Here is a 27,035-nt window from a genome sequence, read left to right as displayed (position 1 = left end):
GACACTTAAATACATTTTGCTTGCTGGGGCAGTTGAAACATTCCTCCCTGCTCATATTCTGAACTACTTTACCAAATCCTCTTTGCCTCCTTAGGTAATATAAGGGCAAACTTCAGTGAGCCCCTGTATTGTCCGCTACTTGAAACAAAAGCAGAATTGTTTCCTGGGTGTGTTTAGAATCTCTTTATCTAACAAGTAGAGGACACCGAAGAGGTGGATTGATGCATTTTTATTAACTAGACCTCCTGACGTACTGTCCCATCCATAATTCTCCACTAGAATATAAAGGCTTTATCTTCCTGCTGCACCTAGAATCCCAAACTGGATTTATGACAAGGCAGTTCCTCAATAAATAGTTGTTGAGTGAATGAATACATCAAATGCTTCATAAATGTTTTTAAATTAACAACCATGCTTAAAGAGAACCTGGCTGATCATGAGCATCATTGGGGGATCGTTTTAAAAATACAAATTCCAAACTCCAGTCCTCACCAGGCAGAAGCTCTAGAGATGGGACCCAGGTGATTCTGGGACTTACCCAAGTTTGGGAACCGAAGAAAAGCATCTCCTACATCATCCTATCAATTTATCAGATAACACTACCTCTGAGAAGCCTCTCATGATTTCCCTCTCTCTGGCCATGGAATGTGGTGGCCTGGCCTTGGAACCCTAATGGTGCAATGTCATTATTTCTCCAGTGGCACTGTTCTCACTCTGCCTCAGGCCTCAGGAGTTTCTCTTCTGTGTTAACCCATTTAGGTAGAGGGTAAATTCCTTGTGAGCAGGTATTCCATAACTTACAGCATCACACACGTTGGGTGACCTGAATTTTAGGCAGGAGCCTTACTCCAAGTCATTCGTTTATCGTATTTCTATGATTCAAAGATGTCATTAAAGATGCAATGTTGACTTAATAATGGATTTGTTTCAAGAGAAGAAAACAACCAGCTCCTGAATGTGTCAGACACATTCTCCTGAAGTGTAATGCCACATGACAAGGCTATGAATTATCAGTCTGTCTTTTGCAGCAACCTACCCTGTGTGTTGAGATTACCTTCTGTAAGTTCACCTTTAAATCCTGTGGGCAGAAAGAAGGAAATATACTCCTCATAGGTCAGCATATCTCAGATAAAGGCAGACAGTGGAATTAATACTTCCAACAGATGGTGTGCCATAGCCTGTGACAATAATGGCCAGTAAATCCTGTGGGCAGAAAGAAGGAAATATACTCCTCATAGGTCAGCATATCTCAGATAAAGGCAGACAGTGGAATTAATACTTCCAACAGATGGTGTGCCATAGCCTGTGACAATAATGGCCAGTAATAGCCCTAACAGTCCTTGTTCTGGTAGATTCCAGAAGATCTTCTATGTGCTTTAATTCTCCCAACAACCTTACATTTTACAGATGAGGAAACTGAAGCTCATACATTTAATCAGGAAATACCTGGAATTCACAGAATTATAGGCTGGTAAAATAAGAATTCCCTTTAAAGAACATCTGTGTTATGGAAGAGTAAACTGAGGCCAAGTTCAGAGTGTGAATCAGTGGCATAGTTCTGGACCAGAGGAGGGCTGCATGCACACACATACGCACAGGTGCATGCACACACAAATGGTTGATCACGGAATATATGAGTTAAGTTCTATTCTCCCATCCCCATAATTCCCATCCATATACTTCACCACCTCCATGACTTTTCTCCCCTGTTGTTGCCTCTTTATTTTTCTAGGTAAATTAGTAAAAGGTAAACTGAGACCTTGAAAATGTCTCAAGGAATGGGGGCCACGCTTCTGCTGCACTGTATAAGTCAGTGCCCCTTTGCATGGTGGTGATGTGAGCTAAGACCCTTTAAGCTCCAGTATTCTTGGTGGTTGTGACTTCCTGTGAGCCCCTTACAGGAAGTAGGCGGTAACACACATGCTGTGGATGCCTCGTTTTCCTCAGAGCTCTAGACTGCCTCAGCCCCACACCAGAGTTTCCTGTCACCCTCACTGAATGTTACTTAGAGCAACAATGGTGGGGGAAGAGCTCTGAGCCTCCAACGTTCAGCCGAGCTGACTGCAAACCTTACCTCCCCTTTCTCTCATGTCTGTGGATTACTCTTGTTAACAGTTGGGCCCCACCTGATTACAGTTTTAAAAAATAACAACAATAACAGCTTCTCTGGAAGAATAAGAACAACAATAAAACATTCCTAATTAAATAGAAGAGATGTTTGCACGCCCTTCTTTACAGACACTTGATGAACTTCTGGGTTTGTTTTGTTATTGTTGTGGGGTTTTGTTTTGTTTTTGGTTTTTTTTTTTTTGGTCTATTTCTTTCCCTTTTAGAATAACTTAGATATGCAGATAAAATCTTCCTCTGCTGAAGTTTTGTTTCTTCCTGCCTTGAGTTTAACCCATCACATTCCAATGAGGCAAGAGCAAAAGCTTCAATATTTGGCAAAGGGGAAAATCTCTGAAGACAAACTGTGCTACATGTAATGCATGGATGAATATCACAAAGGTGATGTTGAGCAAAAGAAGCCAGACACTGATTCACTATTTACAGTAGCCACAAGGTGGAAACAGCCCAATGCCCGTCCATTGATGAATGGATAAACAAAATGTGGTATGGTCATATGATGGAATATTATTCAGCCATAAAAAGGAAAGAAGTACTGATACACACTACAACTTGGATAAATCTTGAAAACAATATGCCAAGCAAAAGGAGGCAGGCACAAAAGACCACCTCTTATATTATTTCATTTGCCTGAAATGTCTAGAATAGGCAAATCTATAGAGACAGAAAGCATATTAGCGTGACAGGGGTGCAAATAAAACAGAGGTATACTTGGGGAGTAATGGAAATGTTCTAAAATTAGATTGAGTTGCACAACTCTATAAACTTACAAAAATTACTGGATTGTATATTTGAACTGGGAGAATTTCATGGTATGTAAATTATGCTTCAAAAGCTATTTTAAAATCAAATGAACTAATCTGGGATTTTTGATGTCATAAAGATCAACTTTACTTTAGAAATTAAAATAAACTACTGACCCCAAAGGGGGAAAAACTCTAACGCTTGGAAAATCATGTTTTTAAAAGGAGGATTTATAAGCAAATGTTAAAAGAGTCTTTAGTATTTCACTGGATAAATGGTTTACATTTATATCTGAGAAAAGGAAAATAAGACTCTGTTTAGCACTCTTCTGTCCTCACCATGTCCAAGATTCTGCACAGAACACATTGTGGGTAATGTGGGATGCTAACTATAGGCTCAAGATCATATAGTGCTCAAGAAAGATTATAAAGGATTTCTTAAATTTAAAAGAAAATCATGAAATAAAAATTACTAAAATAGGGGAGCCTGGGTGGTTCAGTCAGTTAAGCATCTGCCTTCGGCTCAGGTCATGATCCCAGGGTCCTGGGATCGAGCCCCACATCGGGCTCCCTGCTCTGTTGGAAGCCTGCTTCTCCCTCTCCCACGCCCCCTGCTTGTGTTCCCTCTCTCTCTGTGTCTCTCTCTGTCAAATAAATAAATAAAATCTTAAAAAAAATTACTAAAATACATTCTATGTGAACCAAGAATACTAGGACTGTTTCAGGATATCTTAGAAAAAGGAACATGGTGCCTTTTCTGCATTTCCCTCAATTCTTCCCCTGTTTTCAGGCAGCAGCCCGAGCAGCCCAAACTCACAGCCTTGGGGTAGGGAGAGCATGTCTAAGCAATAGGGGCCTGAAGATTCACATCTCAGCTTCAATTTCTTTTCTTGCCCCAGTTTTATTGTGATATAACTGACATATAGCATTTTATAAGTTTAATGTGTACAATGCAATAATTTGATATATATATTATAATACGTATATTGATATATATATTGCAAAATGATTAATACAGTTTTATTAATATCCATCACTACACATAGTTACAGATTGTTTTCTCCTGTGATGAGAATGTTGAAGATCTACTCTCTTAGCAACTTTCAAATAGAAAACACAATACTGTTAATTATTGTCATCAGGCTGGACCTTACTTCCCAGGTCTTACTTCCCTTATAACTGGAAATTTATACCTTTTGGCCACCTTCATGCAATTCCCCCACCTTCCACCCCCCTCCGATTTTCAAAATAGATCCTTGAAGTCCCAGAAGAGATAAGAGTTTGGCATGTTTCACATTTATGTGGTAAATTATAGGTTTGACAAGAACGCACAATGATGTAAGGACCAGTTGTCCCCAGCCACCCCCCACCCCTGCTCCCAACACACACACCCCTGCAGGTTTAGGGCCAAGTTAGAGGTAGCAGGTTATATACCTGGGCGAATTTTCTAACATGTAATGCTGTTTTGAGAGAGAGACACTACTAGTCAGGACAATTATAAGTAAGAGCTACATGTTCAGTTGAGTCAATGGAGACAGCATCTGGATGTCTGTAAGAATCACATGGCAGGCTTCTAAAAAGCTCAGGAACCAGGGTGGCAGTCCTACAGATTCTAAGTGCGTAGGTAAGAGGTGAAGTATGGTTAACTGTTTGTTGGTTTGGGGTTTTTTTGTTTTGTCTTATTCTGTGCTTCAGGTTCTTCAGGGGATCGTGATAATCAACAAAGTGTGGGGCACAGGGTTATAGGGAGTTAAGCCAGATCCATAGTTCTCAACTGGGGGGGGTGATTTTGTCTCCCCAGCAAACACTTGACAGGGTCTCACATCCAGCTGACAGAGGCCAGGGATGCTGCTAAACATCCTGGGATTCTAGGAGTCAAAAACAATTAGCATGGCCATCCGTGCATATTGTTTTCATTTTGTGTAGACAACCCACTCTGGGGGTTGGGGATGGAGGGGCTTGCATTGTTCCAAATCATATACACTTTGCTCCATATGCTACCAGTATGTGTGGCTCACACATGAGGCTCATGTGTTTCACTGGCCTTCACTTGTGGCCCTTGCCATGTTGAAGTTAAGTAAATAATAGGTTTTGAAAATACTACCGGCACAGATTTACAGTTGGATAGGAACAGAGCGTTGGACATGAAGTACTCAAGACAGAATCCAGATTTTAAAGTTCCCACTAGGAGTGAATACACTGGCATATGCATTTGCTTGTACTTTTTCCATCAGCGCTGGCAAAACTGTTGCGGGGGGTGTGCCCCAAGTACGTTCTTGGGGCTTTCCCTTCTTTCCACTTCCCTCATGAGACCAGGAACTTATGTTTGTTTGTTATTTTTTTCTCCTTTTGCCCACAGCAAAATCAGCACTCTAGAAAGGGCCTAATACATACATTCCCATTAAAGAACTGATGAAGCTTCAAGATCAGAAAGCTTTGTGCCCTTGGAGGGGAATGGAGAACTAGCTTCTAACATGTGTTGAGAGGAGGTATCATGGAGCAGTGGAAGGAACATGGGCTTTGCTCTCATGCCACATTCAAGGTTCAAAGCCCAGGTCTGCCACTTCCTAGTTGTGGATTGTGAGAAAGTCACTCCAGCTCTGTGGCACTCAGCGTCCTCGTCAGTAAACTGAGGACACCAAATCTAGATTGCTATGTTGTAGTGAGGGTTGGATAACATCTGTAAGGAGCCTGGTACATGGGGACCCCCAAAAGGGCAGAGCTTATATTTATCTGTCTTTATTCCCTGCTTACACGTCATCACCAGAAGTCTGTGATCTATGGTAGGATGTTGGGAAATATCTGTTGAATGAACAAATGAAATGGTAGCCATTATTGCAGAACGTCTGCTCTGTGCAAAGCTGGCCTATTGTCTCTCCTCCTTTTGCAGACCAGCAAGTGGAGCTGGAGGCATGAAGCTGGTTTCCTGGGATCACTAACCCTCTGTGTTTTCTAACCATCCCAGGGCAAAGAAGGAGCCTTTATGGTACGAGATTCCAGGACCCCGGGAACATATACCGTGTCTGTTTTCACCAAAGCCATCGTAAGGTATGGTGCTAAGTCAGCTCAGCAAAGTGGGGAGAGACACACAGCAACCTCAGACAGTGTAAGAGGCAGAGAGGTCGCTAGAAATGGTGTGCTTTCCCTGATCCCTCTGAGAAAACCAAGGCCAGGAAGATGAAGGACATAACTGAAGTCATTTCGCTGCAAAGTAACAGAGCTGAGTCCAGACGCCAGGTTCTCAGAATTCTAAGTTAGCACCCCCGAGTGCAGAGCTCTAAAGAAAGAAAATACTTGAGCTGTAGTTGATGATTTATAATTTAACCCACAGCTAAAGGGGAACATACTTTCAACCGAAAGTAGGCGTTTTAGTTCTGGCTCGGCTAATAAAGCTACCTACCATTTATTGAGTCCTTACCATATGCCAGAATGTTATAGACTGTTTCTGATCCTCACAAGCTCTGAAGGCAGGAGTTACTATGCTCCTTCCACATAGGAGAAAACAAGGCTCAAAGAGCTGATGGCACCTCCCTGAGGCAATAGAGCTCAGGTGGTCAAGCCACCGTCATGCTCCAGCTGGCTGACTGCAAGACCCTGCTTGTCTGCCCCTCTCTGTCCCTCAGTTTCCTGCTCAGTAAAACAAATGTCTAAGAGCCTATCTGGGTCTCAGATTCTCTTCTAATTAAAAAATAAGTAAGAATAAAGCAGTTTGGCAATGAGCAATTTCCAGTAAGATTTAAGAGAAAAGAGAAAAAGAATGATGAAGGCGTCCTCAGGGAACACTTCTTGGAGAATGAGGACATGAGCAAGAGCAGGGTCTGGATGGGTGGTGGAGAAGAAGGGTGCTGCCCAGGGATGGGAAAGAAGATGCACATCACAGAGGGGCCATGCCTCTTCCACGGCTGGGGACAGTGACCTGCAGCTCCATAAATTATTATGGAGAAGGAATGAGAAATAAAGTTTATGCTGAGGGTGTCCAAGACCACCTCCAGATTCAGTGATCCACCTTGAAGACTCACAGGACTCAGCATACAGTCGGTCACACTCAAGGCTAAGATCTATTACAGTGTAAGAGTACAAAGCAAAAACAGCAAAGGGAAAAAACACATGGGGCAAAATCCAGAGGAAGCCAAACATAAGCTTCCAAGAGTCCTCTCCCAGGGGAGTCACACAGGACATGCTTAATTCCTCCTGCAATAAGCTTTGACAACAGGGGTAAAATGGTGTCTACCAGGGAAGCTCACGAGAGACTCGGTGCCTAAGGTTTTCATTGGGGGCTAGTCACCTAGGCACCCTCTGCCTAGCACATAGCAAAATTCCAGAGTCCCAGAAGAAAAGCAGGCATTGAACATAAGTCACAATGCTATACAAACAATTTAGGAACAGGGAGCCATCCTTATCAGTTAAAGAATGGTGAGAGCCCTCCCAAAATCCAGATTCTCAGATGCCAGCCACAGGCCAGCCTTGCAAGCAGGACTTTCCAAAGAGAGCATTCAGAGCTTCTGTGTTAACCCTTTGCTTTGCAAAGTCACGTAGTACTAAGGGTCCAGAGTGCTCCTTTATCGTCTGCTGACAGTTAGTGAAATCCACAGAGCAGAGGAGGCAAGCATGTAGCACACACGAGACCATTCCCCACTTCATGGCCATAGAAGAAGCATCACCAACCCATCATGGCACTGATTCTAATTGGGTCTAAATGCAGCCTCAGAGTCCTTCTTACTCCAGCACCCAGGGCCACCCTGTCAAGACCGACACACGAGTTGAAATAGACCTGCCATCCTTCTAAGAGGGTAAAAAAACAAAGCTAATAGGAATCTGATACCAGTAGACATTTTTGTGTCTAAATATTGCTTGTTAATAATCACTGTATACATGTTTCATTTGTTTCAGTGAGAACAACCCCTGTATAAAGCACTATCACATCAAAGAAACAAATGACAACCCCAAGCGCTACTATGTGGCTGAGAAGTATGTGTTTGACTCCATCCCTCTCCTCATCAATTATCACCAACATAATGGAGGAGGTGCGATCTAAAGGACGAGGCCAGAGGGGAACCCTTGCAGGGGAACTTGGAGAAAAATGACAACCACCCCGCCGGGTTTCTTCATCCCGGACAAGCTGACCATAAATAATAACTAAATCTCCAAATAGAAAAGGATGCCAAATATTTGATCATATTACATATTTCCCATTGGCAAATTCTGTTGTGAGACTCATGGGATTTCACCACCTGCCCATCTGTATTTATCACTCTTGTTGGAGGGGGTGTAATGTCAGTAGCTGGGCTTTGGGATTTGTTTTCCAGGATAAAAATAGCTTTTGTATTGGATTATATTTTTGCTGGTGATGTAACTCGAACAGTTGCTACAGTAAAGCTCTAACCACTGCCTTTCACTTTTTAATCAACCCAGGTCTGGTCACTAGACTCCGGTATCCAGTTTGTTCCTGGAGGCAGAAAGCCCCCGTCACAGCAGGACTGAGATACGGTGGGCAGTGCGGTCGGCAATGTTTTGTGTTTGCACTAACTCACATCCCTAAAGGTCTGGGGCAAATTCTGAATGGACTTCCCATGGACCTAATTCTTCCCCAGACTTAAAATAACCATTACGACAGGTCCACTGGATATCTGGAGATGATGTGCACAAAGGGATATTTACAAAGTGTGTAAGAGAGATATATACAGGAGCACATTTATCCATGTCAAATCAGTGTCCATTGGTTTTACTTAAGAGTTCATCTAGTGTTTATTGAGCACCTATACTGTACACAGCACTCTACTAAATGCTATTGGAAAAAAATATTAGAAAATAATGCCTTAGGACCATATTCCCACCTATCTTCTAGAACTTCTGTATCATCTAGTTTGCTGGGTATGCTCCATTCCAAGGGCTGGAAGCTGGAAGCATTCAGAAGTGTTTGTCTGCATAACACGGTGTTAATTTTTTTTCAGTGCCTTTAGGCAAAGCTTGCATCTCCAGTGCCATAAGCCCTGTTACTCCTTATTATCCTTTGGAACTGCCACCCTCATTTTTTATTATCTGCCTGGACCCTAAAGGCATTTGATTTTCCATCCCCTAGTTTAAACTGTGCTGGTTGAGGAGAAGGCTGGAGTAATTTTCATTTTGTGTCTCCTAGATGGGTGGTTCTCAGACTCCAGAGTACATCTAAGTCATCTGGGATGCTTAGTAATAGTGTTGGCTCCTGGGGGCACCTGGGTGGCACCGTCAGTTAAGCGTCCAGCTCTTGATTTCGGCTCAGGTTATGATCTCAGGATCATGAGATCAAGCCCCACATCAGGCTCTGTGCTCAGCGCAGAGACAGTCTGTTTAAGACTGTCTCTCCCCTGCCCCTCCCCCTCCGCCCCCAAAATTAAAAAGAAAAAAAAAAGAAGAATGTTGGCTCCTGGACACTACCTAACACTTACCAAAACACAATCCCTGATAATGGAATCCTGGAGTCTGCATTTTAAACAAATGCTCTAGGTGATTTTGACCCAGGTGATTAGAGAGTCATACTTTGAGAAATACTGCCATGGGCCCTCCATCCCTAACTAGCACCATATCTGTTACACAACAGGAACTCAGCACTATTTTCTCTTGACTCAAAGAGGCAGAAATTGAGCTGTTTATGGTACTAGGGTCAAGTGCCAGGAAAGGGTAATGCCTCTTTAGCCTCCTTATAAAACTAGGGTAATTCTAATAACTATAGAATCCTAATGTATCTATGCTGGATGGGATCTCAGAGATTATTTTATGAACCCGCTCATCTTGTCAATGTAAAAATTGAGAATCGAATTCCTTTTATTCATTTACTGAACATTTTTGAGAGCCTACCGTGTACCAGACTGTGCTGGCAGGTACCTATGTACCAGACCTCTTGGGATCCTTACTCCCAACCCCTGCTAGGGCCAGACAGAGTGCTGTGGAGGCACTTGGTGGATAAATGAATGAATGATCAGCTCAAATGAAATTTGCTCTGTGTGAAAAATGGCAATAAAATATTTTCAGTCAGGAATAGAAAATAGTTGAGACATTAGAAGAACCCTTTCATTTATTTTCTTTGATATCTTGATTAATGCCACTTTCCTTCATCCTTCCATATAATCTCCCCCCACATACATTTTTCATGGTTTTAAATGCATATACTATGTTATTATTTGGGGGGAAGATAATAATTTTACCTATTTACCTAAAGCTGATACTATTTGCCATCTTTGGGTTATATTAACAATAAAGTAACATGCTATCGAGGGCTATATATAGTCTCCTTGTAGCCCTATACCTCATATCTACTGCTTGCCACCCCTGGAAGACCCTCTCTCTCTTTTCCAGGGAAATGGGTGATTGATCCCTCAGAGCTCACTTTTGTGCAGGAGATTGGCAGTGGGCAGTTTGGGTTGGTGCATCTTGGGTACTGGCTCAACAAGGACAAGGTGGCCATCAAAACCATTCAAGAAGGGGCTATGTCAGAAGAAGACTTCATAGAGGAGGCTGAAGTCATGATGTGAGTAGCCAAAATAAGAGTATGCAAAGATGTCTTGGGGAGGATATTCTGTGCTGTTCTTTACATACCATTTTGATGCCATGTTCACCACTTTGCTCCTCAAATCTAGTGATGGTTTCCAGGGGCATGGAGAATAAAATCAAACTCCTCACCATGGTCTACAAGGCCTGTCATGGTCTTGCCCTGTCTGCTCCCCAGTCTCATCCCCTCCTCATCTCTCCTCTGGTCCACAATGCACCAGCCACAGTGGCCTCCATTCATCCTTGCACATACCATCTGACTTCTCATCATCCTTCAGGTTGTTTTTGTTTTGGAGAGGGAGTGCATTTTTGGGAGACTGAATTTAGATCATCTCACCCTTTGCCTTTTTCCTTCAGGAAACTCTCTCACCCCAAACTGGTCCAGCTGTATGGGGTGTGCCTAGAGCAGGCTCCCATCTGCCTGGTGTTCGAGTTCATGGAGCACGGCTGCCTGTCGGATTACCTGCGCAGCCAGCGGGGGCTCTTTGCTGCAGAAACCCTGCTGGGCATGTGCCTGGATGTGTGTGAGGGCATGGCGTACCTGGAGGAGGCATGTGTCATCCACAGAGACCTGGTAAGAGGATGCAGGGACAACATCTATAGGTCTGGGATGAAGGGCTATGTCCCACTGAAATGTGGAGCTACCCAGACTGGGAATACGTTGATAAATAACAAGTCACAAACCATCTCCCTTCCACTCTCAAATTCTTTCTTCTTCCACCCACTAGGCGATGTCCTAGTAGGACTCAGATCTGGGCTCTAATCCCAGCCTTGTTTCTGACTTGTACCCTCTGAGTCTGAGTTTACATTTTTCCCAAATGAAGCTTATGGCCTCTCCTTAACCTCTCTGTGCCTCAGTTTCCTCTTGGTAAAGTGAGGGAAATGGACAAGCACAGTTTTTCTCAAACTATTATCCAAGGATCTACCACAATCACATTGGAGTGATGCTAAACCATCCTCAGAATCTCTGGAGGTCAGAGCTCAGCATATTCATTTTAACATATCCCCCTTGGGATTTGAAGGCATATTTCAAATGTGAAAAAAGAGTGGGGTCTTTTATCACTAAGGGCTCTTCCAGCGCACAAGTCTGTGATACTAATTAGGGACTAGGTACTCTTCCTATTGAGGAATAGTTTTAAGAGGATTAGTAACCTCAAAACATTCTTATTTTCATCAAAAGGGTGACAGTCTCTTCATATCATCCCTGACGTTAACATTTCCTATGCATCAAGTCACATTAGAGCACATTGTTGGTGAGACAACACCACAGATTTCTCTTCTAATTAGGATCTCAGGAATGAAGCTAAAAGACCAAACTTACTCATCCTGATAAAGGATCACATTTTGACTTTTGAGCTCACTTCTGGACACTAGTGAAGCTTAATTAACATCTGTAAAGCCCTTGTACAGCAGCACATAGAAACCCAGAAGACTGAGATTATAGGAGACTCCTTATATTGATTATCCACCACCAGTTTTCCTTTCCTTTTTGTTTGCCTGTCTCCACTCCAGGCTGCCAGAAACTGTCTAGTGGGAGAGAACCAAGTCATCAAGGTGTCTGACTTTGGGATGACAAGGTAATATGGGCATGTGGCGCCAGGAAAGTCTCAGAAGTGGGATTCAGGCCCCCAGAACGTTCAGACATTCTTTCTCCACTCTCTACCCAGGTTCGTCCTTGATGATCAATACACCAGTTCCACAGGCACCAAGTTCCCGGTGAAGTGGGCATCCCCGGAAGTCTTCTCCTTCAGCCGCTATAGCAGCAAGTCAGATGTGTGGTCATTTGGTGAGTGTCATCCTGGCCCCACCCCCACATGATCAAGGACTGCCAAGCAGCTGTTTTATTTGTCAAATCCAGGCAACTCTACTTGCCCAGGACTGGGTGGTGAGGGCACCCCACTGATAGACTGTGTGTGATAATGGCTCTGAAAACTATGAAGAGGTCCTCATTTTTGCATTTGTTCTTTGGGATCTTTGAAAGCATATTTTGTTCAACAGTATTTTCCCGCACATACCCCTCAATAAATATTTTACTCATTTATTCAGCAACAATTTATCGAGCCTCTACTATAAGCCAGGGTTAATCTAGGTGCTTACAATGCAGGGGTGCATAGGATAGAAAAGACTCCTATTCTCTTGGAGGCAAATTTTAGGGGGAGACAGATAACAATCACATAAACAAGTTAATAGATATGTACATAAGACAAAGTCACATAGTGATAAGTAAGTGCTATGAATAAAACAAAACAGTTAATGGAATAGAAAGTGACTGCAATGGAGAGTCCATTTTAAATAGCATGGTCTGGGAGGCCTCTCCAAGGAGGTGACCCTAGATCTGAATGTTGAGAGAGAGTCATCCCCACTTGAGGATCCAGGGAAGATTTGGTGTCTCTGACCAAAAAACCAGCAAGTATAAAAATTTGGTGCATCCAGAGAAAAGAGGGGTACTGTCTTGGTGAGAGAACATTAGACAATGAAGTTGTCAGTCCATGATAAGGAATTAGACTTTCTGATGAGTGCAAATGGGCATGAATGAAAGGCAGAATGAATGATGTTGGTGTGGCAGAAAGTACTAGCCATTCTTGCTGGATTTGTCATATCCTCCTAAGCCATAGTTTGTGTGTGCTAAACTATACACAAAGACATGCCAAACAACCTCTGATTTGGACTATAAGAAGGGTTATACTTTGGAAAGGAATGAGTTGGAGTTTGATTTTGCCAAGTGTATTGACTTAAGAGTAGAAATCAGGGAAAAGCTAATTAGATCTCTTCAGAGAACTAGTTTTGAAGTTTCCCCCACTATTTTAAACGAGCCAATTTCTATAACCGAGTGGTTTGCAAATTTCTAGTTCTTCTAAGCTGTTCCTTAAAACAGCTTCCCTATTTGACAGACCCAGCTAAGATTTTGTTATTCAAATTTAAGTTACAGAATGAACTTGGAAGAAATAAAACTGCACCAGAACAATCTCAGAAGATTCTATTTTCCCCCAAGTCCATATATAATGAGGAAAGGTATGGCTGACATGTGGCCACTCCCTATGGGTGATGCAGCCAGTCACACTGCACCAAGCCCGGTGTCCCATATGGAGATGTTTGCACCCATGGCCACTTTGTCACATTCACCTGCCAACTCTGCATGAGGCTTAATTTGCCAAAGGTTGTCAGCTTGGGAATTTTCTGTTGCATCATAAAATTAGAGTGTTGAGCTCCAGTCCATCCCTGCCTAGGATATACCCCCTGAAGGGTCCGAAAATGAGACTGACTAATGGAAGAAGGGTAGAGAGGGCGAGATAACATGAGTGGCAAGCCTGAGAAACAGAAACCTGGATGGACTGAGAGCTTGATGCCTGCCTCGAGGCCATTGAACTTTGTCATGCATTTTAAGGTTTTTGCCCTAATTAACTGTGCTATTTTAAGCAAGTCAAGCAAGCTCTTTTGGGCCTCACTCAGTTTCCAATCAATGCATTACAAGGTTTGCATGAAAGCAAATGTTTTCATAATCGAGCTTTGGGCAGCAGGCCTCAGTTTTCCAAGGAAACGAAATCTCAATTTCTAAAGAAATTCTGGCAACTTGCGGAGCTAAATAGTCTTATTTACAGGCAGGTTCCAAATTTCTAAAACTGCAGAGGCACCTGTGAGGATCCCTTAGAAATCCTGATCCAGAGGTCTGGGCCATGGCCCAGGATCTGCCATTTGAACAAAATTCTGAGGTGATTTTTATTCAGTTGTTTTGGGAATCATACTTTGGAAAACCCTGCCCTAAGAATCCTTGAAATATGCTTTGAAAACCACTGAAATAGGTGATCTGCAAGCTCTCTTCCCACTCTGACATCCTATGAATATATTAGTACATAATAAAATTGGGTGTGACATTTCTGCTAAAGACAGAAGAGGAAAGGGGATTAAATCACAGGTCAAAAATAGACAACCCGGAGATGTGTTTTTGCTCTGTCTACACAGTATTTTTAAAAATCAAGTTGAGTTTCTATTTCTAAACTCTCAATTTATGACTTCTTTTTAAAAAAATCAGAGAATGTGGCAATCCCAAACCCTCATCCCCATGTGCCCTATGGTGGCTGGAGCTAAATCACAGCTATTCTCTGAAGACAGAACTTGACCCCCAGTTCTCCACAGTCCCCCTAGTCTCCATTATGGCACATCTCATCCACTCTATCCATTTACATGATGTGTAGACATTTTGAGTTTACGTCCCCTGCAACTTTTAGTAGTAACATTTGAGTTAGATGCAAAAAAGGGCTGAGCTTGAAAGTTCCTCACCACTAGGAAGATTGGGAAATCTCTGTTCTTTAGAAATAGTACAGGCCTAAGAAGCCTCAGGTGGTTTGGTACTGTCCTCCCTGAAGGTAGGGACTTGAATCTGAATGTCAAGGAATCTGCAATTTCTTGATGTAGGCTTATTTGTTTGTTTGTTATTCATCATTCGCTGTGCTGCACTCACCATTTCTTGTAGGTGTGCTGATGTGGGAAGTCTTCAGTGAAGGCAAAATCCCGTATGAAAACCGAAGCAACTCAGAAGTGGTAGAAGACATCACTACTGGATTTCGCTTGTACAAGCCCCGGCTGGCCTCTGTGAATATCTACCAGATCATGAGTCATTGCTGGAAAGAGGTCAGTAAAGGAAGTGGTTTCCCCCTACATTGTAATCTATAACTTTAGGGTCTGTTCCCTTCCCTGGAGAAAGAAACCCTCTTAGAGGATGAGGAAGCAGGGGTGACGAAAGTAGATTAGCAAGCAAGTGGCTTTGAGCATCTACTAATGAAAGAGTTTGCCCATCCCTAAAAGAGCTGGCAGCGACCTTAAATATTATTTGATCTGCAGTAGAATGTCACAAGCCATCAACACACTGTTAGAGAGGAAGAGAGGGTGAGATAGCATTATAGCATTATACAGAATAGTTTCACTGCCCTAAAATCCACTGTTTCACCTATTTACAATTCCCTCCTTCTCCCCAAAACCCTGGCAACTATTGATCTTCTTATTGTTCAAGTTTTACCTTTCCCAGAGTGTTATATGTTGGAATCAGATGATACATAGCCTTTTCAGATTGGCTTCTTTCACTTAGAACTATGCATTTAGTTATGCATTTAAGATTCTTCCATGTCCTGGGCACCTGGGTGGCTCAGTTGGTTAAGCGACTGCCTTTGGCTCAGGTCAGGATCCTGGAGTCCTGGGATCGAGGGGAGCCTGCTTCTCCCTCTGACCCCCTCCCCTCTCATGCTGTTTCTCTCTCTCTCTCTCTCTCTAATAAATAAATAAATAAAATCTTTAAAAAAAAAAAAGATTCTTCCATGTCCTTTCATGGCTTGATAGCTCATTTCTTTTTATCACTGAATAGTATTCCATTGTATGGATGTACCACAGTTTGGCTGTTCATTCACCTACAGAGAGAGGGACATCTTGATCTCTTGCAGTTTGGGGCAATTATGAACAAAGCTACTATAAATATCCATGTGTAGGTTTTTGTATGAACATAAATTTTCAGCTCAACTGGGAGTAGTATGATTGCTGGATCATATGATAACAATACATTGGCTTTGTAAGAAACTGTCAGACTCTCTTCTAAAAGTGGCTGTACCATTTTGCATTCCCACCAGCAATGAGAATTCCTGTTGTTCCACATCCTCACGAGCATTTAATGTTTTAACCATTCTAATAGGTGTATATTGGTAACTCATTGTTTTCATTTGCAGTTCCCTAATGACATATGATGTGGAGCATCTTTTCAAATGTTTATTTGCCATTTGTGTATCTTCTTTAATGAGGTGTCTGTTGAGATCTTTTGCCCATTTTTTAATTGGATTATTTGTTTTCTTGCTTTTGAGTTTGAAAAGGTCTTTGCATATTTTGGATATAAGTCCTTTATCAGATATGTGTTTTGAAAATATTTTCTCCCAGCCTATGGTTTGTCTTTTCTTTCTCTTAACAGTGTCTTTTACAGAGCAGACATTTTAAATTTTAACAAAGCTCAACATCAATTTTTTCTTTTATTAATCAGGCTTTTGGTGTTGTACCTAAAAACCTATTACTGAACCCAGTAATTTTCTCCTATATTATCTTCTAGACGTTTTCTAAGTTTTGCATTTTACATTTGGGTCTCTGATCCATTTTGAGTTAGTTTTTGTGAGGGGTATAAGGTCTGTGTCTAGAGTCATTATACTGCATGTGACATCCAGTTGTTCCAGCACTGTTGTTGAAAAGACTACCCATTCTCCACTGAATGACTTTCGCTCCTTTTGCAAAGGTCAGTTGACTGTATTTGTGAGAATCTATTTCTGAGCACTCAACTCTGTTCCATTGATCTCTTTGTTAATCCCTTCACCAATACCATACGGCCGTCGTTACTCTAGCTTCACAGTGAGTCTTGAAGTGGGGCAGTGTCAGTCCTCCAACTTTGCTCTTCTTCAGCATTGTGTTGGCTATTCTGAGTCTTCTGCCTTTCCATGTAAAAACTTCAAAGTCAGTTTGTCAATATCTACAAAATAACTTTCTGGGATTCTGATTGTGATTGTTTTGAATCTGTAGATCCAGTTGAGAAGAAATGACATCTTAATAATAATATAAAGTCTTCCCATCCTTAAATACAAAATGTCCCCATTTATTTAGATCATCTCTGATTTCTTTCTTTAAAATTCTATATTTTTCCTAATGTAGGTCCTATACATATTTTGTGAGATTTATACCTAAGTATTTTCTTTTTTGATGTTATTTAGCACTTATTTTATGATGTATTTTTTAAAAGATTTTATTTATTTATTTGTCAGAGAGAGAAAGTGAGCACAAACAGAGGGAGTGGCAGGCAGAGGGAGAAACAGGCTTCCCGCTGAGCAGGAAGCACGATGTTGCACTCGATCCAGGACCCCAGGATCATGACCTGAGCCGAAGGCAGACGCTTAACCGACTGAGCCACCCAGGCACCCCTTTATGATGTATTTTTAATACATGATTTTATTTAATTCTCACAACCATCTTATGAGGTAGATACTCTTATTTTCCCCTTTTACAGACAACAAAACTGACGTTCAAACAAGTTAAGTAACCTGCTCAAAGTCACACAGTTAATGAATGGAAAAGCTTAGATTCAAAAGCTGGCCATATGATCCCAGAATCCCTGCTATTAACAATTAAGACACAGTGGCCTCGAACAATACATGTGGAAGCATATTTAAAAATCAGCAGAGGGCTATTGAATTCTGGGTGGCTTTGGGATTAACTATGACACATAAGTACAAGGAACTCACAGAGTCCTTTTCTTCCCTCTCTAGAAACCAGAAGACCGGCCACCTTTCTGCAGACTCTTGAGTCAACTGGCTGAACTTGCAGAATCAGGACTTTAGCAGAGACTCAGCACCAGGCCACGGGCTGCGGATCCTCAAAGGGGGAAGCAAATTCTCTCTTCATAGAGCATTAAAAGCTGCCACCAGCCCAGAATTCCCTGGAGGCAGACCCTGACAGAGGCGGGCGTCTCAGCCCCTGACCTGGGAGAGAGGCCCGAGCAGCAGCCTCTTATCTTGTGCGGTTCGCAAACCTCAACCTGACAGCTTTCAGGCACCATTTCTTGCACTTCTTAGAGAAAAGAAGAGACATGGTAGGGCTGTGGATTATTATTTTTATCATTGTTTCAAACATGGATCTAAAGTGTATGGTCGAGGGATTTTCACTTGGCCCGGTAATACAGAATCCTAGGATGTGGGGCAAGAGGAATGAGGAGTGGGGCTCTTTTTCAAGAACTGGTGAGTTAATTAAGGTCAGAAAGAGGAAGCTCAGCCGCTGGGATTCTGTTAGCCACAGCTTCCTGCCGTAGAGGATGATGGGACAGGCGCTCATAGTTGAGTCCAGATAGGCTGAGAAGCCCCTTTAGGAGGTTTTATTCATCGAGCACACTGCCACCTCCCTCCTTGAAGGGACGTGATGGACTGGGGTGAACAATTCCGATCCCATGGTTGGATCTAGCGTCTGGACAGAAAGAGGGCATCAGATGGTGGGGAGCCAACTAGTACAGAGAAAGGCCTTAGGTTGTTACCACTCCAAGGCCCACCTTCAGTACCAAGCCGGGCTGGTGACTGTGCCTCCCCTTCTGCACAGATTGCTTCTGCGGGCATCCGGGGAGAAGATGATTGCTTCTGGACACCGACTCTGACTGAGACTCCACCCTCGGTTTTTCTGGCCTCTGGGATTAGTCCCCTCTCTGCACTCTTCCACCCTCACCAGCAGAGGGCAGCATTGCGTTGGGCAGTGTGGCCTTGCAGAGACCTGGAAGCTGGTTTAGGCCCTAGAGATTTGCAACGTGAAGGCTGAGGTTTCAAGTCTCCTGAAAGTCTAGGAGAGGAACGAGGGGTCTGTTCTCACTCAAACCATCTGGATGGAAAGTGAGTCAAGCACTGAATGGGGTGCTTCCAAGATGCACAAGGCAGCCTACTGTTGATGGAGCGCTGAAATATGCAAAGTGAATATGTACTGAACTACAGGCCTTACGTGCAGAGTTTCGTTTCATCCTGAGTTCACACCACCCCCGTGAGAATGTATTCTTATTCCCATTTTACAGATGATGGAACTGAGGCTTTAAAAAGCCAAGACAGCTTGCCAAAGTGACAGAGCTAGGAAATGTAAAGCCCACGTCTGTCTGCTGCCAATGCTGTTTCTTTATTTCTATTCAACACTTCCTTCTACTGAGGATGAAAGGGGTTGCAGAGGAGATAAATACAGCTGGGGGAAAGACATAGAAAGCCCATAAAGAAGTCAACCACCAAGTGATGTTTCTTCCACATAGGCCACTATCGTTGGCCATGTAGCCCTCCAACTTGGAATAGGATCTTCTTTTTCTCATCTGTCTTCCACCTTTGTTAGAGTTAATGACTTTGGAGTTACTCGGTTAATTAACCCTCTGATTCACCCACCCCTCCAGAGTCATGTTACATGAAGCCATTTATAGGTGAGCTTCAAAGCAGTTTTGAAAGATCCGCCTGCAGGTGTATAAATGCTTCCTTTAATTATCATTTCGACTTTGAGCCAGCTGCAGTATTCTTGGGCACTTTGTGGAGAAGGGTAATCTCTGATGTAAGAGAGATTTCATTTTCCTACAGTGTTCACATAAAACTTTTAGAGAGATTATTAGATGGTGTTACAATTAACTCTTTCTAAATCGTGTGATATTTTGACCAGCTGGAGATTCAGATGCATAACTTGTAACTATAATTATTGTGAAACTGGTTGCCTTAAGATAAAACTCTATCATTCAGAAGATGATCTTACTCAACATATCCAAAATCATCCCTGTTTACTTTCTGGTATTTTGTACATTCTCTTGTGGAACCCTTAATTAGAGATGATTTCTGGAACATCCAGCCTGAAGGAAAACATCAAAATTGGCTGATTTCTGTGGTCTGGTTTCAAAAATTGCCTCTTGCATGGTGTTATTGTGTTCAAGCTCAGATTCCCTGGGGCCTTAACTGAACATGTTAACTCCCCAGTGTCCTATCCTGCAAAATGGGCTTCCTGCCTGTTTTTTCCTACCCCTCTCACATTTTGAAAATGGTACCATGTGTTCACAGGGAATTCCCTCATGCAAAGTTTTGGTTCTAGATGCATTTTATAGATTTTGCATTTTGTACCTTTTGAGAACTATTTATACTTGGATGTATTGAATATTTATTAGTTTACAGTAATTGCTAGTATTCATAATAAAAATGTTACAAATATCTCTAACCATTTATAAAGCGCACTTAAAGGACAGATCTAGCAAATAAAGCTGTACATTTTAATAAATACAGTATATATGACCTGGGTTCCATATTTGCCCAAATGTCAAACAACCAAAAATTTTCCTTAAATAAAAATGATTACACGGCTTCATGTTCTGCAAACAAGTAAAGACTATATATCATTCAACATTTGTTCAACAGGTAAATGTCAAATGCTTCCTGTGTTCCTATGATACACTCTGATGAGAGCTATGGAAACAAAGATGAAAAAAGCAGTCTTTACTTTTTAGAAACTCTAGGTAAGTCATAAAAAAAAAGCAGACATAAAAACAAGTAAAATTATAATCTGGCAATTAGAGCAAGAACAGAAATGTAGTCAAAGAGGAGAAGAGCTCAGAAAAAGTGATGGAATCTCTCGGGAAGGGGGATATCAGGAAAAACTTTCTAAAACCTTGCTACTCAAAGTGTGGTCCCTGGACCATCAACAGCAATATGACCAGCTTATGAGAAATCTGAATTCTCTGACTTCACCCTGAGATTCACTGAATGGGAATCTGCATTTTCGCAACATCCACAGGTGATCATCAGCACATTAAAGTTTGAGAAGTACCGTCATAGAGGATATAATGTCCAACTGTGTTTTGAAGATGAATTATGGGTTTGTTTGGTTTTTTAGGAAGTAAGTGGGCAGAAATAAGAGAAATACTTTCCAGGTAGAGAGAGAGAGGAAATAGAATGTATGGGGAAGCTATTATCAGTTTATCCTCACTGGAGTGTAAGTTGTGGGGGTGGGCGTGAGGTGTTGGCAAGGGTAAGGATAATAGAAGGGGTTAGGCAAATTGAAAACAGAAGTTGTAAACCTAGATAAGGAGCATATTTTATTTTTTTTTTAAGATTTTGTTTATTTATTTGACAGAGAGAGACACAGCGAGAGAGGGAACACAAGCAGGGGAGTGGGAGAGGGAGAAGCAGGCTTCCCGCTGAGCAGGGAGCCCGATGCTGGGCTCGATCCCAGGATCCTGGGATCGTGACCTGAGCCGAAGGCAGACGCTTAACGACTGAGCCATCCAGGTACCCCAAGGAGCATATTTTAAAAGACAAGAAATGTGGGAACTCTACCTATAGATAGAAAAGATGTTATCGAGCAAGGAGAGAAGGTCAAATCTGTGTTTAAAAATACATCCTGGGGCGCCTGGGTGGCTCAGTTGGTTAAGCGTCTGCCTTCAGCTCAGGTATGATCCCAGGGTCCTGGGATCGAGCCCCACATCGGGTTCCCTGCTCCGCGGGAGGCCTGCTTCTCCCTCTCCCACTCCCCCTGCTTGTGTTCCCTCTCTCGCTGTTTCTCTCTCTGTCAAATAAATAAGTAAAATCTTTAAAAAAAAAAATGCATCGTGCAGCAGCATAGTGAGTAGATTTGAGAGAGGAACGCTGATGGAAAAGAAGCCAATGTGAAGATGATTTTTTGCCTTGTTCCAAGTACCAGATTATTGTTCATACTCATTCACTGTCATCTGCTGTGTGGGTGCCATGTAGAAATTGTAATTCGGAGTTCTTGAGTCACAGTTGGACAGCGATGAATAGCTGTCCCCCTTCCTCTTAAAATCCCAGTGGAATAAAGATGGGCTTGTATTTGGGGTGTGCTGAGCTCTCCCAGTAACTTTTAGTTCACCATAGGCCCACGTCCATGGCAGGATCCAGTTCATGCACCAGAGGACCGTTAGGCACAAGTGAGAACGCCCGTGGCTTCTGCACAGTCCTTTGAGGGACTCGCCTTTGGGCTTGACTCCCACTGGGAAATGACCCGGATATGAAACTCCTAAAGCAGTTGGATGAGCAGCTCTGCTCCTCAGAGCATTTATCTTGCAGACCCTACCTACTCGCCCTGGAATCTTCCAACATACAAGTCCACCACCTTGAGGAAGAGACGGAACATAATCCATTCAGCAAGATTTGGGCAGTGTGTATTTGTGTGTGTGTGTGTCTTCAATGACTTTGAGACTCTCTCCAAGTTGACTTGTGGGATCACAGAATCACACAGTAACTGTTAGAAGGAGTTTTAGAGATCATTTCTTTACTTCATAAATAGTAGTTACCGATTCACCTGACATTGCCTGGCACTGTGTCGGGTGTATAAGATGAATAAGATATCTTATCAGTTAGAGACCAAACACTTCAAAATTAAGACAATTCAAGGAGGACTTATTTATGAAAGGGAAAGGATTATTTAAAAGAGTGTGGGTCAGGTTTAGGAGAGCCACAGAAAGTAGTACGGAGGAAAATAACAGCCAAGGAGCAGTTACCTCCTGGAGGCCTGAAGAGACAGGAGTCTTTTCTCCTGTCTCTGTCTCTTCTCCTCACTCTGTCTCAAAGGAAACAGAGTGCTCATTTGAATGTGAAAGCAGTCACTCGGAGAAGGTTGCCTTGAAAGGAGAGGACCTTTAGTAAGGAAGCCCAAGGCAACATCACAAAGAGGAAGCCAATGACCCCACTCTCTTCCCTTACCCCATCAACTGCTGGGGCCTCTTGTTGGCCAAACCCAACTGGAAGCCGGAGGATGAGGAAACCGTAGCAGGGCAGTCCACAAAGGTAAGTCCCCAGGGGAGAGAGCAGGGCACAAAGAGTGGAGTGGGTTTGGAGAAAGCAAAGATATCTAGTATGGACACCAGCCTTCCCATAAGAAGCCCTCATGCTGCTAAAAAAAGTCCAACACATAAACAAATACAGTTAATGCTCATTATTTACAGCTTCTATACATGCAGATTTGCCTACTGGTTGAAATTTATTGGTAACTCCCAAATCAGTCCTTTCCCAGTCATCGATGGCATGCCCAGGCGGGTGCAGTGACAACTGTGAGTTGCCCTACCCACACATCGCCAGCTGAGGTGGAACAAGGTGGTGCTCTGCCTTCCCATTTCAGCTCTCATTCTGTAAACAAGTATCCTTTTCGAGGTCTATTTAGTGCCATGTTTTGCACTTGGGTACTTTCTGTTGGTCATTTTGCTATTTAAAATGGTCCTTAAGCACAGAGCTGAAGTGCCGTGTAGTGTTCCTAAGAGCAAGAAGGCTGTGACATCTCTTTCAAAGAAAATGTGTGTTAGATAAGTTTTGTTCAGGCATGAGTTATAATGCTGTTAACTGTGAGTTTAATGTTAATGAATCCATAGGTATATTAAATAAAGTGTTTTTTTAACATAAATGTGGGTAAAACAAGGTTATATATAGATCAGTTGATGAAAATGTTGTGACCAGAGGCTCACAGGAACCTAACCCTATACTTCCCCTAGGAGCAATGGTTCAGTATTCACTCATTCAGTGTCCATGGCAACTTTATAAGACATAAATACCAAATAATGAGAATCACCTGTGATTGCAAAGGGTTACAGGATGGAGCAGTTGTCACAATATATGAGTGCATAGAGTGAAAATACCTAAGGGATCAAGGAGGGCTTCACAGAGGAAGTGATGTTTGAGCTGTCCTGAAGGGTAAATAGGATCTCCCAAGGAAGAGTGGGTCTAGAAGGACATTTCAGGCAGAGAAATCAGAATGAAATAACAACAACAAATACATCTTATTCCACCTTCTTCCCTTGCGTTATTTTTCAACTAGGACTGGGAACCTTGAGGACAAAGGCCATAGGTGCTAGCTAGCACGGTCATGGGACAATCAGTTGAAGGAGCTGAGGGGACTGTGATTCCTCAGCATCCAGATTCACCTCTACCCCCCCCCCCCACACACCTGTCTATAGCTATGAAGGAGTTTCTGGTCCCTTCCCATTTTCTCAGACTGATTTTGAGTACAAGTGCCTATAAGGTGAGATAAACTATAGAAACATTCATTTGCTTTTCTTTTTTGTACATATCAAAGCACTTTCCCATCTAAGAGGATGTTTGATCTCTCAGCACCTTTGGGATGAGAGTGGGAGTGCATGGGTCTCACTAGACAGACAAGGGAAGTGATAGAGAGCATGCCTGAAGTTGTAGAGCTACTTAACCAAGGTGACATTAGAACTCAGATCTCTTTCCAGGTCCTGCATCCTTCCTAGAGATCACACCAAAATTCCAACCATGTTAATAATAATAATGACAATAAAACTTCCGTTTTTGAGCACCCATGATGACTCTGCTTAGCGTGTTATGTTTATTATTTCATTTAATTTATATATTATTATTATATATATATAAATTATAAATTATATATATATATAAATTATATATATAATTTATTATTTCATTTAATTTCATATAATTTATTATTTCATTTAATCTTCTAAGAACCCAAGGGATAGGTACGATTATGATCATTTCAGTTTTACAGATGAGAACAGGGCTCAGGAAATTAGGGAAACAGTTCATGGCTTGAAGCCAGACCTGTCTGTCCCCAAATTCCATGCTCCCCAACCATTCTGTGGGGCTGACTATGGGGCCACGTTTGCTAGCCTCTTACAGTAGTTCAGGGTCCATTGTGCCTCAGCTACATTGCTGCCTTCCAAATCCTGTACAGAATATGCTCTACCCTCCTTAACAGTTCTCATCTAAAATTATCGTGTATAGAATTTGTTTAAATAAAGATGAAATGTTCTTTGCTGTGAAGTTATGTGTAAAAGATCTGACCTTCATGGGAGACCAGTTCCGTAGAAGTTGTGAGAAATGAGCAAAGTGAGAGGAAGACAGCATGAAGGGGGGACATACATTTCCAAATGGCCCAGGATGGAGCTGCAATCTTTCAGCAGCATACCAGTTATCAATATTTCATTTATAAAATAACAGGGCTACTTCTTAGGATTTCATGAGGATGAAATGAGCTGATCCATGTATAGTACTTAGCATAGAGGCTGACCTCAAATAAACATTTAATAAATGTTAGTTTAAAATATGTGCTTTAACAAATTATCCCAGATTCAAAGAAGGAAATAAGCAATCCAGTTTCCTATGGAAAGAGCTGGGTCTGGGTCCAGCCAGCCTTGAGCAAACCTTCCCGTTTCTGGGCCCCAGTTCTTTCATCTGTAAAATGAGGCAATTTTGAGCAAGAGCTCAGGTTTTATTTAATGGACAACATAAATTGCATAACTGCCCATCAAGTTTCTCTTTTCCTGCTAACTACATGCACCAAGAGTGTGAGCCTACTGTATGTAGCAAGTCCATTGCACTGAGAAACTTCTTTTGTATTATTTACAGTTTCTCTCCATCTCACACCCTTTCCCTTCTTTCTTTTTAAAAATTTATCATTGAGGGGCACCTGGGTGGCTCAGTTGGTTGAGCCCCCAACTCTTGATTTCAGCTCAGGTCATGATCTCAGGGTTGTGAGATGAAGCCCCGAGTTCAGCTCCTCGCTCAGTCTGCTTGGGATTTTCTCTCCTTCTGCCCCTCCCCATGCTTGTGCTTCCATGCTCGCTCTCACTCTTTCTCTCAAATAAATAAATAAATAAAATCTTTAAAAAAATTAATTAGTGATTCTAGGGGCACCTGGGAGGCTCAGTCAGTTAAGTGCCTGACTCTTGATTTCAGCTCAGGCCTTGATCTCAGGGCTGTGAGTTCAAGCCCCATGTGGGGCTCCACACTGGGCATGGAGCCTACTTAAAAAAAAATTATTATTGATTCTAAAATATTTTAGCCATTATTGTTAATATTACTATTAATGTTTTCTCTCTCCAGAATCAATTCTTATACCCATTTCAGATACTCCATTATTGGTTTCTATGAAGCAGGATCTGTGAATTTTAAATGGAGGCCTAGATGTCCTAAGTGATCTGAGACTTTTCTAAAAACAAGGCAATGTTGCCACACATGGAACCACCATGTGTGGACCACAGCTTAGCAAGTGGCAAAGCAATTTTCTCCTAATAGCTTCAATCCCCTCATTGCTGATGGTGCAGCCAGGGGATGGACATGAAGCATATCTAAAGGCAGTAGCCAGATGGCTACACATTTCATTGGTGACATGTAAGCTAAGATTTTACTTTTGATTATTCAACTCACACTTACTGAACTCCTGTTAAGTACTGGTCTCTGAGAAGGTGAAGAGAAGCAAGGAAAACACATCCCTTCTCTCTTTGATTTTATGCTTTAATGATGTATGTGGGCAAGTATGTCAGGAATCACAACACAGCACAACAAGGGGGATGATAGAAGCAGCCAAGGGGACTCTGAGAGCATAGATGACTAACCCTAGCCTGACCCAGACATGGAGGGAGCTTGAAGGAACTGACAGATAAGTGGACCCCAGAGGGACGAATAGAAGTTATGCAGCAAAATGGGGGCAAGGGCAGAAGTGGGAGGGAAAGGAGGATAGATCATTCTAAGCAAAAAGCCCAGCTTAGGCAAAGGCCAATGCAAGAGAGAACCCAGCAAATTTGGGAAACTAAAAGATTGCTTTTAGCTAAAAGCATAGAGAGCTTGCTCACAGAAGAGAATGGAGAGGTAGGTGCTAGGTCATGAAGACCTTGTGGGCCATTGGGCTCCGTACTGAAAACAATGGGGAGCTAGTGAAGTGCTTTAAGCATGGCAGAGGCATGTCCTTTGTTTTAACTCATGTGATTTTCTACATGTAGAAGGATTTTGGAATGTATCCAACTTACTTCATTGTATAGGTGGGGAAACAGGTGAAATGACTTGCCTAGGGTCACTCAGTTGCAAAACTGGGACCAAAAGGTAAGCCTCTGGATTTCCAACACAGTGGTTTGAATAAACCACATTGCTTCCCCTTATAAGCAAATGGAAATCAGGGGTCAGGGAATTATTTTTGCCTAAGACCTAACCAAATATATACGAATATTCTTTTTGTTTCTTTTAAGTAACTTGATCTTGAAAGGTGAAAAGACAGGGAAGAAACAACAGGGAGAAATAGGTCTTCCAGAATTCTACAACATCCAACATAGTTTGCCTTTTAGAATGAAAATCCAACCTCTCTTGTTACATATTTATA

At 42.2% G+C, this 27,035-nt stretch overlaps 1 protein-coding gene across 2 annotated transcripts in view; it reads left to right on the top strand.

Annotated features, from left to right (window-relative positions):
• Positions 1 to 20,479, top strand: part of ITK (IL2 inducible T cell kinase) — a 63,314-nt gene extending 42,835 nt beyond the window's left edge. The window contains exons 9-17 of one of the 2 annotated variants that reach the window (XM_027606175.2): positions 5,836 to 5,918; positions 7,761 to 7,894; positions 8,283 to 8,357; positions 10,203 to 10,374; positions 10,752 to 10,968; positions 11,907 to 11,971; positions 12,062 to 12,180; positions 14,866 to 15,023; positions 17,678 to 20,479. In XM_027606175.2, coding sequence (XP_027461976.1) covers positions 5,836 to 5,918; positions 7,761 to 7,894; positions 8,283 to 8,357; positions 10,203 to 10,374; positions 10,752 to 10,968; positions 11,907 to 11,971; positions 12,062 to 12,180; positions 14,866 to 15,023; positions 17,678 to 17,749 — 1,095 coding nt within the window. In that variant the 3' untranslated portion in view covers positions 17,750 to 20,479. The remainder of the gene's footprint in view (positions 1 to 5,835; positions 5,919 to 7,760; positions 7,895 to 8,282; positions 8,358 to 10,202; positions 10,375 to 10,751; positions 10,969 to 11,906; positions 11,972 to 12,061; positions 12,181 to 14,865; positions 15,024 to 17,677) is intronic. The other variant, XM_027606176.2, reaches the window with a different exon arrangement.
• Positions 20,480 to 27,035: the final 6,556 nt, after the last annotated feature.

The sequence above is a fragment of the Zalophus californianus genome, chromosome 5 (assembly GCF_009762305.2).
Source record: "Zalophus californianus isolate mZalCal1 chromosome 5, mZalCal1.pri.v2, whole genome shotgun sequence".
Lineage (NCBI taxonomy): Eukaryota > Metazoa > Chordata > Mammalia > Carnivora > Otariidae > Zalophus > Zalophus californianus.
The sequence above is the reverse complement of the archived record's forward strand: the minus strand, read 5'-3'. Positions and strand labels throughout refer to the sequence as shown.